General features: G+C 42.4%; 2 protein-coding genes across 5 annotated transcripts in view; one reads left to right on the top strand and one right to left on the bottom strand.

Moving 5' to 3' along the window:
* The window catches only part of itgb4 (integrin, beta 4), a 186,550-nt gene extending 177,449 nt beyond the window's left edge, over nucleotides 1–9,101 (top strand). For all 3 annotated transcript variants that reach the window (XM_072558118.1, XM_072558119.1, XM_072558120.1), the window contains 4 exons: nucleotides 251–406; nucleotides 4,753–4,917; nucleotides 6,138–6,254; nucleotides 6,679–9,101. In XM_072558118.1, coding sequence (XP_072414219.1) covers nucleotides 251–406; nucleotides 4,753–4,917; nucleotides 6,138–6,254; nucleotides 6,679–6,800 — 560 coding nt within the window. In that variant the 3' untranslated portion in view covers nucleotides 6,801–9,101. The remainder of the gene's footprint in view (nucleotides 1–250; nucleotides 407–4,752; nucleotides 4,918–6,137; nucleotides 6,255–6,678) is intronic.
* The window catches only part of galk1 (galactokinase 1), an 80,028-nt gene that overhangs the window by 30,906 nt on the left and 30,565 nt on the right, over nucleotides 1–18,557 (bottom strand). Inside the window, exon 8 of one of the 2 annotated variants that reach the window (XM_072558121.1) lies at nucleotides 9,454–11,015. The exons of the other annotated variant lie outside the window; for it this stretch is intronic. Coding sequence (XP_072414222.1) covers nucleotides 10,788–11,015 — 228 coding nt within the window. The 3' untranslated portion in view covers nucleotides 9,454–10,787. Of the gene's footprint in view, nucleotides 1–9,453; nucleotides 11,016–18,557 lie in introns of those variants that run through there. 2 annotated transcript variants of the gene reach the window in all.

Here is an 18,557-nt window from a genome sequence, read left to right as displayed (position 1 = left end):
AGATTATTATCTATAATGACTGTGTTGTCCATCCTTGTGAGGTGACTCAGGATAGACCAAGAGTTGAACCAGGGACCAAATAGGCCTGTGTGACTCACTTCATTCAGCATTCAGAGCTGGGGGTCTTGTGTAAAGAGTTTTGATTTTCAGGCGGTGGTTGTTAATAATTATTGCCGATTGAATGGTGAGTGTGGTCCAACACTGTTGGAGAAATTGAAACATCCTAAACCCCCTGTTCTTTGTTCCACAGGCTCTCCTTTCACACTGAGTACACCAAGTGCTCCAGGGCCCCTTGTCTTTACAGCCATCAACTCTGAACTGCTCAAACTAAGCTGGGAAAAACCCCGCAAACCAAACGGAGACATCATGGGCTACCTTGTAACTTGTGAACCACTGGATGGACATGGTAAGCACCAAAGCGATTAACCATTTCTCCCCACAGCAAGTTACTTGTTCAGCTAATGGCAGAATCCTCACGTCTAAGTCTGTAAGGTTGCAATCTCAAGATCCATTGCAGAGATGTTAGCACACTATCCAAGTGCATACTGTGAGGGTGTAGTACTATCAGAGGTGCCATGTTCAAATCATAAATTAAAATTAAGCCCTGCCTGTCTTGGCAGATGAATGTTGTTACGATTCACTGAGGTAGTACACATGATCAGGTGTCATTATTCCTAGAGTCATCACAAAATTTAAGGATTTTGAAAAGTAAACTATTCCCTAATTAACCAGTCTTTCAGACCCAGGTTGCCAGAAAGCATGGACCAGGTTTCTGTGCTTAACAAAAGTCACTATTTCTTACAAACGTAGAGACTCCAGCTTTAAGTAAATAATAATGAACAATCAGTATATAACTCTACTGGTTAAAAATCTACCCCCCCCCCACCCCCATTATCTCCCTCATTCCACACACGGAGACTGATAAAACAGATACAATGGTGTAATGGTCAAAGAGGAAAACTGGGCAAGTAGTTCAATGGCAAGATTAGAGTGGTGCTGGAAAAGCACAGCAGGTCAGGCAGCATCCGAGGAGCAGGAAAATCAACTTTTCAGGAAAAAGCCCCTCATCAGGAATCAGTGGCGAAGTAGTTCAGTGGTTCAGCTTTGGGTAACTGGCTCACACTCATGAAAGGTATCTGACTTATTAATCAAATGTCATAGCTTATGATAATTGATGAAAGAAAAATAATGGTTTTCTTGGGCTTAACATGATTTTTATTGCAGAGAACAGGGACAGCTCCTATGCCTGCAGAGATCTGATGATTTTTCAATATCCTATTAACAGTACAAACTGTTCTGCTTCTTGGGAACCAATCACATAGTCGTTGGCAGGCACAAGGCCTTTGCCATCAACGAGTGGATTTATGCTACAGGACAGGCTGAGACTGGCGTGTCGGAGGCTGAGAGGTGACCTTACGGAGGTTTATTAAAAAATGAGGGGCATGGATAGGGTGAACAGTCACGAACATTTCCCCAGGATGGGGGAGTCCAAAACTAGAGGGCATAGATTTAAGGTGCAAGAAGAAAGATTTAAAAGGGACCTAAGGAGCATTTTGTTTTACACAGAGGGTGGTGCATATATGGAACATGCTGCAAGAGAAAGTGGTGCAGGGCTGGTAAAATAACAACATTTAAAAAGCACCTGAATGGGTACATGAATAGGAAGAGTTTAGAGGGATATGGGCCAAATGCTGGCAAATGGGACCGGATTAACTTAGGGTATCTGGTCAGCATGGAAAAGTTGGACCAAAGGGTCTGTTTCACTGCTGTACAACTCTATGACTATGACTCATAAGTGGTCAAATGAGCTTTGTGTTGCCAAATGAATCATGATTTGTACATGCACACAAATATACTGACATACCTCTCACCCTGGCTCCAACTCATCTGCTAATCTTGTCCCACTGCTGCTTGAACCAGCAGCAAAAAGTACTTACAATTAGTGTCAGCTTTTCAAAACTGCAGTAATCTTTTAACAACCAGTTTTTTTTAAGAGTCAAGAGTGTGGTGCTGGAAAATCATAGCAGATCAGGCAGCATCTGAGGAGCAGGGAATCGACATTTTGGGCATAAACCCTTCATCAGGAATTCAGGCTGAGGCCCAAAACGTCGATTATCCTGCTCCTCGGATGCTGCCTGATCTGCAGTGCCTTTCCAGCACCACACTCCCGACTCTCATCTCCAGCTTCTGTAGTCCTTACTTTCTCCTGTTCCCATTTCAGTAAACACTCAGAAATAAACAAAAAAAAGTCCGGTAGCACTATTCATAGTAAAGCAGGAAGTTCCAATGACCAGTGCTCAACAGTTCTGTTGGACTTTATTAACAAACAATGAGTTGTTCCACTAACTCAAATATTAACAGTGACTGAATTTCATTGCAAATGAAATTAGCTGAGGATAGCAGGAGATTAAACCTAGAAGCCTTTAATATGAGCAGCGTCTCTTACCCCCTACTTGATTGACCTTCAGGTCCAGGCCAAAGCCTCTGCATCTCAACACAGCTACAAGAGACACTATATAAATACTCCAAAGAATTTCATTGCAAATGAAGATCAGTCAAGTAGGGGGTAAGAGACAATGCTCATATTAAAGGCTTCTAGGTTCAATCTCCTGCTATCCTCAGGTAATATGGACACACACTGTATTGAACAAGTTTGCTTCGTCAAAGGTTGAACCACGCCAGAGCATTCTCAGAGGGTTGTCAATGGGCTTACCTTTTAGCTGTGCTTCACTGGCTGAAATGCATTACCTATCCACCCTCTTTCATTGAGCAGAAGATATAAAAGTTTGAATACATTTATGAACAGCCTCTTCCTAATTGTTCTTGGACTTTTGAACAGACCTGTCAAATACTAATTCTGATCACACTCTCTGCACCTTCTCTGTAGTCTGTAACACTGTTCTGCTACCCCAATGCACTTTGTGTAGCATGTAAAACAAAATTTTTCACTGTTTCTTGGTACATGGGACAACAATAAGTCAAACTCAAACTCATGACAGAAGGTCTGGAAATTACGTCAATCCAAATATGCCTAACATAATGTGGCAGGGTCCCTGACAGTCTGTTAACGATGAAATTTTGCCACCTCTAACAATAGTTTTGGAACAAACCAGGAAGGGCAGGTCCTCCCAATGTGAAGGGCTCCTGTGATATCAGTTCCTTGGGACATCGTCGGCAGGAAAATGCTTGGTAATGGCAGATCATTGACTGACAGAAATAGGATCCAAACTGGGATTGTGGCAAGGACACCCAAAAAAAAAGGATTTCTTTCATTATATTTAAATATAGTTACCTTTATAAAAAGGGACTGCCGGGATCATTTCAAACTATTTTTCCGAACGAGTCACAATTCACAACCTGAGAGCACAAGCACCAGCCTTTGCCATTAAAATTAAATGCCCTTCCCTGACCTTGCCACCCTCAAAAGCATCAGTAGTGAAGAGCTTGGACAGTCACATTTGCAATATGCCTCTCCCATTTATACTCAATTGCAGTTAAGTTCAGCAGCTTCATACTGGCTTGACTAATAGGATGAAAGTTCTACATAGCAACATAGGATGTGATTTATCTCATCAAATCTGCTCCAGCATTCTGTTAAATCATGGCGGAGCTGTATCATAAGTCCACCAACTGTTTTTGCTCCAATCTTTCAACACTTAACTCATCAAAACTCTCACTCCTCCAAGCACTGACACTTTTTTAGAACAGTGATTCCAGGTGTCCAATATTTTGTGTGAAGAAGTGCTTTATGGTTTCATTCCTAATAGTCTAATTCTAATTTAAGATTAAGCCTCTTGTTCAGAAGCACCCCCTGCAGAGGAAACAGTTTCTCTTGTCCTGCCCTATTTAATGCCTTTATCATTTTAAACACCTCTATTTGGTGACCTCTCAATTTTGTAAACTCCTGGGAGTATGCAACTCAAATTTAGGTAAATTGTCTTCGTGCTTTTGTGTCCTGGTATAATTTTAGTGAATCTATGTTATATCCCCTCAAAGCAAGTGAAGTTACCAGAGGGGTGAATGCAATACTCCAGTTGGGGTGTATAACTAAAGCACAACCTCCTCTCCTTTGTCCCCTGTTCTCTCTGGTTGAAGGACTGCATTTCATTAGCCTTTGCGATTGGTTTTTGTATGTGTCCATCAGCTTTTAGTGATTTATGAATATAAACCCTTAAACGTCTCTGCTCTCCTGTTGTCCATTACCTTGCCATTCAGAAAATATTCCAAAGTAGGATACAAAGTAGATGACCTCACACTTCTCATAAGGAACTCTGTTTGCCATAGTTTTGCCTGGTCACTTAATCTGTCTGTATCCCTTTATGATATTCTGCTCTCAGGTACACATGTTGTTCAAACTAACAGCACTGCGAGCAAATAAATATACAAATACCTATTCCTTCATCCAAGTCATTAATAAATATAATGGAAAGCTGAATCTTAGCATAAATCCCTGGGGAACATCACTGTGCCAGTAAGAGTCTGCACTCTTTAGCCCTCCACTCTATTTCCTACCATTTTCTAAATCTATGTTACAAAATGACCTCTTTTAAAATCTTTTCCTGTCGGTATCACTCTCTATAATGTTTAGTGTGATTCTGTGGGTATCATTCTCTTTTGATACACCTCCCTACCCCCTATACTTCCCCCCACACACCCTTCACAATCACGGTGCGATATGTATCACTTAAGACTGTGTTCAGCAAAAATACCTCATTCAACTTTGTCCACACTGTATCTCGATTCCTTTTGTAGGTGAGATCAAGACTTATCAAGTGGAGGGTGATGATGCAGAGATGACACTGATGGTACCTCACCTCAGTGAAAATGTTCCATATAAGTTCAAAGTTCAAGCAAAAACAACCCAAGGTTATGGTCCAGAGCGTGAAGGCATCATTACTATCGAGTCACAAGATGGAGGTAGGAGTCAACTCCATAAGAAAGAATCAGTCATTACCAATGAACAGATCATATATTACTGTATCTCACACAGTGAAATATTCCTGGTGTGTCTGAGTCTGTTAATCACTGACTTAAGCAGTTGAGCCCTTGTGCAGCCAATTGATTTGAATTGTGATCAGGATTAGAGTGGTGCTGGAAAAGCACAGCAGGTCAGGCCGCATCCGAGGAGCAGGAAAATCAACGTTTCAGGCAGGAGCCCCTCATCGGGAATGAGGCTGGAAGCCTCGGGGGTGGAGAGATAAATGGGAGGAGGTGGGGCTGGGGAGAAGGCAGCTGAGAGTGCAATAGGTGGATGGAGGAAGGGGTTAAAGTGATGGGTCGGAGAGGAGGGTGGAGCAGATAGGTGGGAAGGAAGATTGACAGATGGGACAGATCATGAGGATGGTGCTGTGCTGCAAGTTTGGAACTGGGAAAAGAGGGAGAGGAACTGAGAAAACTGGTGAAGTCCACATTGATACCTTGGGGTTGAAGGATTCTGAGGCAGAAGAAGAGGCATTCTTCCTCCAGGCATCGGGTGGTGAGGGAGCGGTGGTGGAGGAGGCCCAGGATCTGCATGTCCTCGGCAGAGTGGGAGGGGGTGTTAAAATGTTCAGCCACGGGGCAGTGGGGTTGATTGGTGCAGGTGTCCCAGGGATGTTCCCTGAAGTGCTCTGCGAGAAGGCGTCCAGTCTCCCCAAAATAAAGGAGACCACATCGGGAGCAACAGATACAATAAATGACATTTGTGAAAGTGCAGGTGAAACGTTGTGATCAGTCAATTGATTGATCTAGCTAATATCAATCTACTTTCCTTTCAAACTTTATTCTTTCCAACCTACTTTCTTTTATTCATGCAAATGGCTACAATCGTAGATGGACAATGTAATATTCTAATTCTTGATAATACTGAACCTGTAAAGGTAATATTTAAAAATTAGTTTGTAAAATGGGGAAAACTATTTCACCAAAGAACATTGAAACGATCAGGTGAGCACAATGCAGTAGGCAGTTTTTGTATTGTCAGGAGTAATTGGAGAGATTGAGGAATATTATGAGATGGAACCTGGTAAGGATCAGCTGAGAATTTTTCTCAATATATAAAAGTGATTTGTGAAGTAGACATGAAAGATATTGATGGATTGCAGTGGTCTTTTCTTGTTCCAAGTTGTTAAAGCTATGCTTTGACTTTTACTTCCTAGCAAACTTTACTGACTACAATAAACAGATGGTAACGAGGCAAGAGGGGTATATGATACCTGGGAATATGAGCACACAGACCACTCTATTGCAATCCACCATCGACCCCATGTTCTCAGGTATGTCTTGACAGTATTTACTTTATTTACCTGAGCATTTTCAAAACCAAGTCCTCTACTAGCCTATGAATAAAAGCATTCGGTCTGCTGCAGTACCCAATCTCTGTTAGCAATACTCCATCTGCTTCAGATCTCAGCCTGGTACTGAGATGGAAATGATACTGAGCCAGAGGTTTTACCAACCAGAGTGGTACTGAGCTAGGAGTGGTATCAAGCAAAGGGTTGTACCTGCCAGGAATGGAACTGAGCCAGGTTGTACCCTACTTGGCGTGACACCAAGCCAGGGGTTGTACCTTGTGGGGATGGTACCAAGCTGACAGTACATCAGACAGAGTAGCACTATGCTCTCTTCTGGCTCAGCCACTACTGACATTGAAGGTCATTAGCTTTGCTATGAAACTCTAATTAACTGGTTTGGTTCCAGAGGGAATGACCGTCACGACACAACGAATGGAAGGTGCGACATCAATCACTCAACAGATAACTCGAACGATGATGAGTGGAACAGTCACCAAACAGATGGAAAGGAAGTTCTACGAGGCTTGATCAATGGACTAGCTTCTGCAAAGTCCTGCTCTCTGTACAGACTGCTGCAGATTCTTTCTGATGAACCACACCAATGAGTGATCTCTGAAGCCCTGATGTCTGGCTGCCTCTAAGCTTGTCAGTACCTGCATTAAAAGAGACCTGCTGGATAGTTGTGATGGATGCTTGCTCCCATTTGTTCATTAGGCTTGGTCACTTGGCATTGTTACATAGTGCTGTAATGTTTTCTAGTGTGTTTGTGGTGAGCTTTGATTAAGAAAGACTCTGCATTCACCATATCATGAAATCTGTCCAAATTTTAAACTGCCTCTAAATTTTACTTCCCTCTCAATCCAATTACCTTGAATCCAGGCTTCACCTTGAAGCAGACAAGGACACAGGGGATTCTTATGTGCATACTTCACTCTTTCTGCAGTTATTTGATGCTTGTTATCACAAACAGAAACCTCCCTTAGCCACTGCACCACTTGTTTTACACTTTGGGTCACATTACTTCTATTCATTCATATTTATTTTTTCTTTCAGATATAAGCAACTAATCCTTGTAGAATGTACAGATAACTTTCAAAGTGTATTTGATTCAATATGTGAACCCACTCTGTGGGTGTGAGCAATTATCTGGGGTCTATATGTTTTAGAGTGACATTCATCAACAGGTGTGAGTAATTTCTTGTGTTCTCTGAATGTAACTGAGTCTTCCTTAATTGTGTCACTTCTTCCACATCCCCATCAGCACCTCAACCTGCCCTGCATTGTTTTCCTGCTGTTTTCATTTTAATAACTTAATCCTGTCAAGCATTGTTGACTCTCACATTTCAGGTACTGAATTCCCACTAGTGTAAAAGACCCCATAACTCTCAGAATCCACAATGATGACTAGATTTGTTCAATTTAGCAGAAACATTTCAATACTGTGGAGACATTTGTCCTATGCAATTGGATTCACTGAGAGCTAGTGAGATTTGGATTTAAGAAATGTAAAAAGACAAACACAGAAAATAGGAGCAGGAGTAGGCTCTTCGGCCTGTCAAGCCTGCTCTTCCATTTATTGTAATTATGGCTGATCATTTCAACTCAACAGTCATTCCTGCTTTTTCCTTAAATTCTTTGATCCCCTTCGCCATAAGTGCTTATTCAAATTCCTTCTTGAAACAATATGTTTTGGCCTTGGCTGCTTTCCGTGGTGGTGAATTCCACAGGAATGTAGGTATTTACACAGAATGAGCTGCATACATGGCGATTCAGCTTCTTGGGTGGCACAGTGGTTAGCATTGCTGCCTCACAGCGCCAGAGACCTGGGTTCAGTTCCTGCCTCAGGCAACTGTCTGTGTGGAGTTTGCACATTCTCCCTGTGTCTGCGTGGGTTTCCTCCCACAATCCAAAAATGTGCAGGTTAGGTGAATTGGCCATGCTAAATTGCCTGTAGTGTTAGGTGAAGGGGTAAATGTAGGGGAATGGGTCTGGGTGGGTTGCTCTTCGGTGGGTCGGTGTGGACTTGTTGGGCCAAAGGGCCTGTTTCCACACTGTAGGTAATCTAATCTAAAAAAAACTAATCTAATCTAAAACATCAAAAAGCCAAATACTTCTTCTTATTTATCACCTGTCTACTGAGGTATTGAACTGCAACATATGTTTCTTATATCCTCCATACTGGATAGAAACATAGCAAATCTCCTGCACTGCCTTCCAATACTCGTCATTTTTTTTATATTCTACAACCAAAATGCTATAGTATCTCCTAAAAAGCTTACATTTTAGATACTAAATATGTATGTATATTGTAATTTTACTGGGTTGTATTTTTGGAATTTTCATACAGTATGGTTTGCGAGCCAAATGCCATAGATTTGGTTCCACATTGCAGCTGAAGATTTCTATTGCCTGCTCCAGCAAAGATTAATTTTGAGAAGATTGTGTTGTACAGAACCTGACAGAACCATGTGTAATTCTCAGCCTAATCTCAGCTCGAGCAGCTACATTGGGAGTTACAACCTGCAGTAAGGACAAGGGGAAATCAGCTGTGGATCCTGTTGCAGATAGAGATCCCGGACAAGGGTGAAGTCAGGATCAGGCAGAAGTTGGCTTGAAGTGCCAGCCACCACTGGGACTTTTCCTCAAACAAGAGTCAGCACTGTCAGAACAGAGGTGACACAAAATTCAATAGAAATTGAGCAGCAGCTATGTCCAGGATGGAAATGGCCTTAGATTGTTATCATGTGGCTTATCCAGTGGACCCCACCCTGTAAACACTGCTTTTGGGTTTTGTACTTGTAATAAAATACTTCTTCTGCATTTATATAACCATGTAGATGGGCCTTCATTGTCTTTGTCCCAATAATGCACACAGTTTAGTTTTAAAACTAGATCATATCAATCCAACAGATCCAACCAGAATACTAGAGGCAAGCTTTTCATGCTCTGTGGGACATTTTCAAAATGGCAAATGTACACTTTCGAGAAGCTCAAAGTGTGCATTTTGTTAAAACAAGATAAGCACAGAAACAGAAGCTTCTATTAGAATTCAGCCCTGTGTGTTGGCTCTGCCATTCATTTACATCATGATTAGTCCATATATAAACTCCTTCATCTGAATTTAGTTCCATAATCCCTTGATTTATTTGCCTAACAGAACTTGTATTTATATAACATTTTAGCACATACTTAACACAGCAACCAACATAAGATCAGCAGTTGAGAGAAACAACACAATTTGCATTTCATTAAAGGTGTGGCGTAAAATCAATGTGCAAAATACTTCATTTGAGCATTATAAACAAAGTTGGACACTAAGCCACAGAGGGTGATATGTGGGCACAGATTTAGGAGGTGGTATTCATGGACTTTGAAGAGGTAAAAAAAGGTAGCAGTAATTTACTAGCACAGTGCTTTATGGAAAGTGGCAGATGAGTAAGTGCTCAGTCAAAGAGGTAGGCGCTAAGGATAAAAGAGAAAAGAGATTTCATACAATCCCTCTGCTGTGGAAACAAGCTATTTGGCCCACAAGTCCACACCAACCTTCTGAAGAGTAACCCACCCAGACCCATTCATCTGTATTTACCCATGACTAATGCACCTAACCTACACATCTCTGAATATTCTGGGCAATTTAGCATAGCCAATTCAGCTAACCTGCACATCTTTGGATTATTGGAGGAAACCGGAGAACCTAAAGGAAACTCGCACACACACAGGGAGACTGTGTAAACTCCACACAGACAGTCACTGAGGCTGGAATCAAACCCAGGTCCCTGGTGCTGTGAGGCAGCAGGGCTAACCACTGAGCCACTGTGCCATGCCTATAGGAAAGCAATTTTAGAGTTTGAGCCAAAACAACTAAAGCATAGTATCCAATGTTAAAGCTGTTAATAAAATGCTCAGGGGGCCAGAATTGGAGGAATAAAGGTATCTCAGAAGGTTAAAGGAACATTCCTGTTAATTCTCTACGGTCAGTCCATTTAGTTTATTACTATGTGTGTACCAGAAAGGGGCTGCTGCTTATGTGTGGCCTGTTTGCTCCCTGCACAGCCCAGAGTGGACAATGTTCCTGAGTAGCTCAGAAGATAAGCTGTTTGTAGAACTTATCATTCTCAAGATAGGGAGCAGTCATGACCTAGAAGAGATTTGAAAACAAGGCTGGGAATTGAGGCTTTGCTTATGTAGGATCCAATGTGGGTCAATAAGTACAAGGTGATGAGACCTGGTGCAATTGAGGAAATATATGTCTTTATGATGGCGCGAATAAGTGATTAGAAGGCCATCTTAGGATCAAATAGGACACAAAGTTATGAACAGTTAGATTCAGCTCAGTTGGCAAGAAGAGAGGTAGAAACAGTGTCTACAGAATGCAGTTTGAACTGGGGCTTTCAGTCTTTCCAGCATTTAATTGGTGAAAATTTCTGCTCAATAAATGCCAAATGGTTGACCCATCAAAGAAGAATCAAGAGTTATAGAGCTGGATATTGTCAATGTTATTATGATGCTGGGTTTTCAGATCATATAACCAAGAGGTGCCATGTGAATGAGAAGAAAGAAGCAACTAAGGATAGATCCTTGGGAACACCATGGATGTAGGAGTAGGAACAACAGCCAATGGAGATGATTTTCTGGTTGATTAGATTGATGAGACCAAGTGAGTGCCATCTGGCCCAGCTGGATGACAGTGGAGAGGCAGTGAAGCAGGTAGGTGTGAATATCCATGTCAAAGCTACAGACAGCCTGAGGAGGAGGAGGAGGGTTAGTTTGCAACAGGCAGACATAGAACATAGAATATTACAGCGTAGTACAGTCCCTTCGGCCCTCACTGTTGCACCACCCTGTGAAACCAATCTAAAGCCCATCTAACCTACACTATTCCATTATCATTCAAACTTAATGCTGCATGTCATTTGTGACTGGTACAAATCTGATTGGAGGGATACTAACACTGGGCACTGATTTAGGAGGTGGTATTCATGGACTTTGGAGAGGAAAGGAAGATAGCAGTAATTTATAAGCACAGTGCTCTATGGAAAGTGGCAGATAATATCTGAAGAAGGGAAATATTAACAATATCAACTAACATGGGAACACGGAGGAAAGCTGGATGGTCAACATTTCAGTGGCACAGGGTCAAAAGGCAGTGTCTTGTGGACAAGGTTAATAGTCAAGAGAGCAAGTGACTAATATTGAGGTTCTGTATACAAAATCTAAAATGATATATGTGAGATATATACAAGGTAAATGGTGGTATGGAACATACTTAGCTTAGTAGTGCCTTAAAATTCTGCAGTGTGTTTCCAGGTCTCCAGGGAAACATGCAGCATAAAGTGTGGTTGCCAATTCCCAGACAAGTTGTCCTCTTGGGAGTATTCTTAGATTGGTCAACAAGATAATTCTAGGAGAAAGTGAGGACTGCAGATGCTGGAGATCAGAGCTGAAAATGTGTTGCTGGAAAAGCACAGCAGGTCAGGCAGCATCCAAGGAGCAGAAGAATCGACATTTCGGGCATGAGCCCTTCTTCAGGAACGTCATAACATTCCTGAAGGTCCTGAAGAAGGGCTCATGCCCGAAATGTCGATTCTCCTGCTCCTTGGATGCTGCCTGACCTGCTGCGCTTTTCCAGCAACACATTTTCAACAAGATAATTCCCTTGGTACCAAATTTATGCAGCAACTCCTCAATTTGCCAGGTTTCAGTATTATTCTAATCCAGCCCTGGCATATAAGATTCTATTTTCTAGAAGCAGACAGTACAGAAGAGACCCCTTACCCCATCAAGTCTGTACTTAAAATATAGTAGTACTTAAACTTCCTGTTTCAGGCCCATAGTCTTGAATGTTATGAAATTTCAAGTGCTCATCTGAGTAGTTGTGAGGTTTCCCATCTCAACTATCCTCCCAGGTGGTTCATTCTGGACCTCTGCCAGCCTCTGGGTGAAAACGTTTGTCCTCAAATCCCCTCTGAACTTCCCACCTTTTACTTTAAAATTATGTCCCTTGATATTGACCGTTCAACTATGGGGAACAGCTACTTTCTATTTACCTTATCTATACCGTTCATGACTTTATATATCTCAATCAGGTTCCTCTCAATCTTCACTACACCAAAAAACACACAACCCAAGCTTAGCCAGCTTTTTATAGCTAAATGCTCCATTCCAGGCAATATGCTGGTGAATCTGGCCAGAACAGGTCTGAAGAAGGATCACTAAACCCAAAATGTTCCTCTCCACAGCTGCAGCCAGACCTGTTGAATTTTTCCTAGCAATTTCTGTTTTTGTTTCTGATTTCCAACATCCAGTTTCATTTCTTTTTCTGGTGAATTTCGTTTGCACCCGTTTCGATGCAATCACATCTTTCCTATCATGTGGTGACCAAAACTGCACACATTACTCCAGCTATGGCTTAAACTAAGATCTGTACAAGTCCAACATAACATCCTTGCTCTTATAATCTATGCCAAGACTGCCAAGGCAAACCTCCCACATACCTTCTTAACTCCTTAACCTGTCCTACCACTTTCAGTGATCTGTAGATAAGCACCCCAAGATGTCTCTATTCCTCTGAGCTTCCTGCTGTCTTGCCATTCATTCAGTGTTCCCTTACCTTGTTGCTTCTTCTAAAGAAGCTTCACTTCACATTTACCAGTGTTAAGTTTCATGTGCCATTGATCTGCCCATCTGCCCACTTAGTTTGTATTCTCCTGTAACCCAAGACCTTCCTTCTATCAACCATCCGCCAATGTTTGTTACATCGACAAACTTATCATCCCTCCCACATTCTCATCTACATGTTTTTTGAATATCACGAACAATAAAGGGACCCATTATTGATCCCTGTGGTACACCACTGCACATTCATTTTGCTAAGCTACCCTGGATCCCAGGAGCTTTTACCTTCTTTTTCAATTTCCCATGTGGGATACATCTTGCTGAAATCCATGTAAACTACATCAACTGCAATACCTTCATCCAAACATTTGACAACCTCGTCAGAAAATTCCACTAGATTTGTTAGTCATGACTTCCCTCTGACAAAGCCTACCTCTCTAAATTTAGATTATTTTGCTCCTTCACTGCTTTCTCAATTAGATTACTTACAGTGTGGAAACAGGCCCTTCAGCCCAAAACGTCCACACCGCCCCACCGAAGCGTAACCCACCCATACCCCTACATCTATATCTACCCCTTACCTAACACTACGGGCAATTTAGCATGGCCAATTCACCTGACCTGCACATCTTTGGAGTGTGGGAGGAAACCGGAGCACCCGGAGGAAACCCACGCAGACACGGGGAGAACGTGCAAACTCCACACAGTCAGTCGCCTGAGGCGGGAATTGAACCCGGGTCACTGGCGCTGTGAGGCAGCAGTGCTAACCACTGTGCCACCATGCCACCCACTGATGTAGTGGTCTGTAGTTCCCTGGTCTATCTCTACCACCCTTCTTGGAAAGTGGAGCCATATTAGCTGACCTCTGGCACCAAACCTGTAGCCAGAGACAATGTAAAACTTTGGCGATATTGGTTTTCATTGCATCAACTGCTTGTCTTTCGAGCCCAGTTTTCCACAACTAGAACAGTCACAGAGTCATTGAGATGTACATTGCAGAAACAGATCCTTCGGTCCGACTCGTCTATGTCAACTAGATATCCTAACCTAATCTAGTCCCATTTGCCAGCACCCGGCCCATATCCCTCTTAACCCTTCCTATTCATAAATCCATTAAAATGCTTTATAAATGTTGCAATTGTACCAGCCTCCACCACTTCCTCTGGCAGCTCATTCTATACATGCACCACCCTCTGCGTGAAAAAGTTGCCCCTTAGGTCCCTTTTATATCTTTTCCCTCTCACTCTAAACCTATGATCCCTAGTTCAAGACTCTCCCACTACAGGGAAGTGACTTTGTCTATTTATCCTATCCATGCCCCTCATGATATTATAAACCACTATAATAACCCCTCAGCCTCCGACGCTCCAGGGAAAACAGCCCCAGCCTGTTCAGCCTCTCCCTAGAGCTCCAATTCTCCAACCCTGGCAACATTCTTGTAAATCTTTTCTGAACCCTTTCAAGTTTCACAACATCTTTCTGATAGGAAGATCAGAATTGCACGCACTATTCCAAAACTGGCCTAACCAATGTTCTGTACAGCCGCAAAATGACCTCCCAACTCCTGTACTCAATACTCTGACCATTAAAAGAAAGCATACCAAATGGCTTCTTCACTATCCTATCTACCTGCGACTCCACTTTCAAGGAGCTATGAACCTGCACCCCAAGGTCTCTTTGTTCAGCAACACTCCTTTAGGACCTTACCATTAAGAATATAAGTCCTGCTAAGATTTGCTTTCACAAAATGCAGCACCTCGCATTTATCTGAATTAAACTCCATCTGCCACTTCTTAGCACATTGGCCCATCTGATCAAGATCCTGTTATAATCTGAGGTAACCCTCTTCGCTGTCCACTACACCTCCAATTTTGGTGTCATCAGTGGGCGGCACGGTGGCACAGTGGTTAGCACTGCTACCTCATAGCGCCGGAGACCTGGGTTCAATTCCCACCTCAGGCGACTGACTGTGTGGAGTTTGCACGTTCTCCCCGTTTCGGCATGGGTTTCCTCCGGGTGCTCCGGTTTCCTCCCACAGTCTAAAGATGTGCAGGTCAGGTAAATTGGCCAGGCTAAATTGCCCGTAGTGTGAGGTAAGAGGTAAATGTAAGGGTATGGGTGGGTTGCGCTTTGGCAGGGCGGTGTGGACTTGTTGGGCTGAAGGGCCTGTTTCCACACTGTAAGTAATCTAATCTAATTGTACCTCTTATGCTCACATCCAAATCATTTATGTAAATGACAAAAAGTAGAGGACCCAGCACTGATCCTTGTGGCACTCCACTGGTCACAGGCCTCCAGTCTGAAAAACAACCCTCTACCACCGCCCTCTGTCTTCTACCTTTGAGAAGACTCCTGCACGACCTGCCTACCTCTCCTATCTTTCTTGTAGTTAACCCATCTATCTGACTGTATCTGCGGCTTTTTTCCCTTCCTATAACTGCCATCCATCATACCCCCTAGCTCTTGTAAATTCCTCACTGCCTCTAACTGTGGCACCCATTGATCTATTCGATCTGATAAGATTCGCAACCAAAAACATTTCCTGCAAATGTAATCCTCAGTAACATGTAAACACTCCCAAAACTCCCACATCCGACAAGAAGGGCACATCACTCTACTAAAGGCCAACATTGCTCCTTCACAATCTACTGATCCAGAAAATAGCACCACCTTATTGCTCTTAAAAAAAACACTGCTCCAGGCTAACTTAATACTCATGGCTTATATTTTTAAAATCAAGAGACAGATCTCAACAAAACAATATAATCAAGAAAGAACTCATTGTACTCACTATTGTAGATTTACAGCAAGGCTACACTTAAAATCTATGCACTTATCTGTTCCTGTGCTGTGAGCTCTCCCACACAGCTTCCTCCAAGATCAGTTGTGAATTTTGCTGTTTGTTACATTTTCCTCGACGCTCTTTGAAGTCTAGAGATACATGAATTCAAACAGCAAAGGCAGTAACTGCACAGATTTACTGCTGTGTTAGTTAGCAGTGTAGGTTACTTTCTTTCTCTCCTTCACTGACCATCTGCTGCTTTTTGTCTGTCCTTCTCCCTTTTAAAAGTGCCGTTGTTTTTTTTCCTCCAAAGTTCCAAAACAATGCAACAGTATATAAAACGGTAACTGCTGCTCCTGGAATTCAAGGAAGTCACCTCCAACAGCTAAAATATCTTAAAAATGGAGCAGCTCTAACAGCCACAATTTTCTTTTCCAGTTCTCTAGCTTGGATTATCCAGAATCTTAATATAATGGACTTTGAGGTTGAGAGGAAATAAAAGTTAGAAATGAGCTAATCACTTTTAAAAAGTTAGTAATCTGCCTGAAAGTATCCAAATTCCAGGATTACACTATTACAGACAATCATATCTGGAAAAGGCTATCCAAATCGGTAGTTACCTAGAATTAAAATTCATCATTCTATAACCGTATGGCTCACATTGAGACCATAGAGTCATAGGGAGAAGTACATCATCGAAATAGACCCTTCGGTCCAACTCTTCCATGCCAACCAGCCTAAATTACAAGTCCCATTCACTAGCATTTGGCCCATATCCCATTAAATCCTTCCTATTCATATACCCATCCAGATGTCTTTTTAATGCTGTAATTTTACGAGCCTCCACCACTTCGTCTGGCAGCTCATTCCATACCGGGCACGAAAAGTTGCCCATTAGGTTCCTTTTAAATCTTTTCCTCTCTGCTTAAACCTATGCCCTCTAGTTTTGAATTCCCCTACTCTGTGGAAAAGACCTTGACTAGTCACTCTTTTCATGCCTCTCATAATTTTATAAACCTCTATTACCCCTCAGCCTCCAATGCTCCAGAGAAAATAGCCCCAGCCTAATCAGGCTCTCCTAATAGTTCAAACCCTCCAATCACGGCACCATCCTTTCTGCAAATCTTTTCTGAACCCTTTCAAATGCAATATCTTTCCTATTGCAGGGAGGCCAGAATTAAATGCAGTATTCGAAAAGAGGCCAAACCAATTTCCAGTACAACTGCAACATGACCTCCCAATTCCTACACTCAATGCACTGACCAATAATGGCAAACATACCAAACACTTTCTTCCAAACCCTATCTACCTGTGACTCCACTTTCAAGGCACTATGAAACTGTAATCCTAGATCTCTATTAGGCCACTCTCCCCAGGACCTTCTATTAAAGTCTTGCCCTGATTAGTCTTACCAAAATATAGCCCCTCACGTCTATCTAGATTAAACACCTTGCCTTTCCAAATACACGTAAATCCTGTCCATCTGGATTCCCTTCAACAACTTGCCCACCACTGATGTTAGACTCACTGGTCTTTTTCTTACCACCTTTCTTACATACAGTCACCATATTAACCAACCTCCAGTCTTCTCACACCACACCTGTGGCTATCAATGATACAAAAATCTCAGCAAGGGACCCAGCAATCGCTTCCCTAGCTTCCCACTGAGTTCCAGGGTACACCTGATCCATGCTGAAAATGTGTTGCTGGAAAAGCGCAGATCAGGCAGCATCCTGACCTGACCTGCTGCGCTTTTCCAGCAACACATTTTCAGCTCTGATCTCCAGCAGCTGCAGTCCTCACTTTCTCCTTGAAGATTTTAACCTACTGAGAATCCTCTTGCAAGGATGTCTTCCTTGAAGAAGCACTTTCCTCCCTCTACAAGGATTTCAGTGAGTCCCGCTCTCACTGCACACCCCAGCTCATCTCCTCTATACAGAAGCTCTTCAGCCACGTTGGATGCTGCCTGACCTGCTGCACTTTTCCAGCAACACATTTTCAGCTCTGATCTCCAGCATCTGCAGTCCTCACTTTCTCCACTTACACCTGATCCATTCCAGGGATTTATCCACCTTTATGCATTTTAAGTTGTCCAGCACTTCCCCCTCTGTAATATGGATGCTTTTCAAGATATCGCTATTTCTTTCCCCAAGTTCTCTAGCTTCCATATACTTCTCCACACTGATGCAAAAACCTCATTCAGTATCTCACCCAACCCCTGCGGTAGCTCACATAGGCTTCAGCTCTGATGAAGTCATCTATATTCAAAACATTAGTTTACTTTCTTTCCATGGATGCTGCCTGACCCATTGTGACCTTCAGCATCTTTGGTTTTCAGTTCAGATTCCAGCATCTGCAGTAGTTTGCTTCCACACATTGATGATCTCACTGATTTTTAAGGGGCCCTAGTCTCTCCCCGGTTACTCTTTTGCCCTTAATGTACTTGTAAGAACCCCTTTGGATTCTCCCTAACCCTATTTGCCAAAGCTATCTCATGTCCACTTTTTGCCTCCTGATTTCTCTTATGTATACTCCTACTGTCCTCACACTTCTCTAAGGATTCACTCGATCCCTGCTGTCTATACCTGACATAAGTTTGTTTCTTTTTCTTGACCAGAATCTCAATTTCTCTAGTCATCCAGCATTCCTTACACTTACCAGCCTTGCCTTTCACCCTAAAAGGAACACACTGTCTCTGGACTCACGTTATCTCATTTTTGAAGACTTTCCACTTTCCAGTCATCCCTTTACCTATGAATATCCACCCTTAAAAACTTTTGAAAGTGCTTGCCTAATACCATTGAAATTTGCCTTCCTCCAATTTATAACTTTAACTTTCAGATCAGGTATATCCTTTTCTGTTCTACGCTCCTATTCCTACTCTCACT

Source organism: Chiloscyllium punctatum, chromosome 39 (assembly GCF_047496795.1).
Source record: "Chiloscyllium punctatum isolate Juve2018m chromosome 39, sChiPun1.3, whole genome shotgun sequence".
In the NCBI taxonomy this organism is placed as follows: Eukaryota; Metazoa; Chordata; class Chondrichthyes; order Orectolobiformes; family Hemiscylliidae; genus Chiloscyllium; species Chiloscyllium punctatum.
The sequence above is the reverse complement of the archived record's forward strand: the minus strand, read 5'-3'. Positions and strand labels throughout refer to the sequence as shown.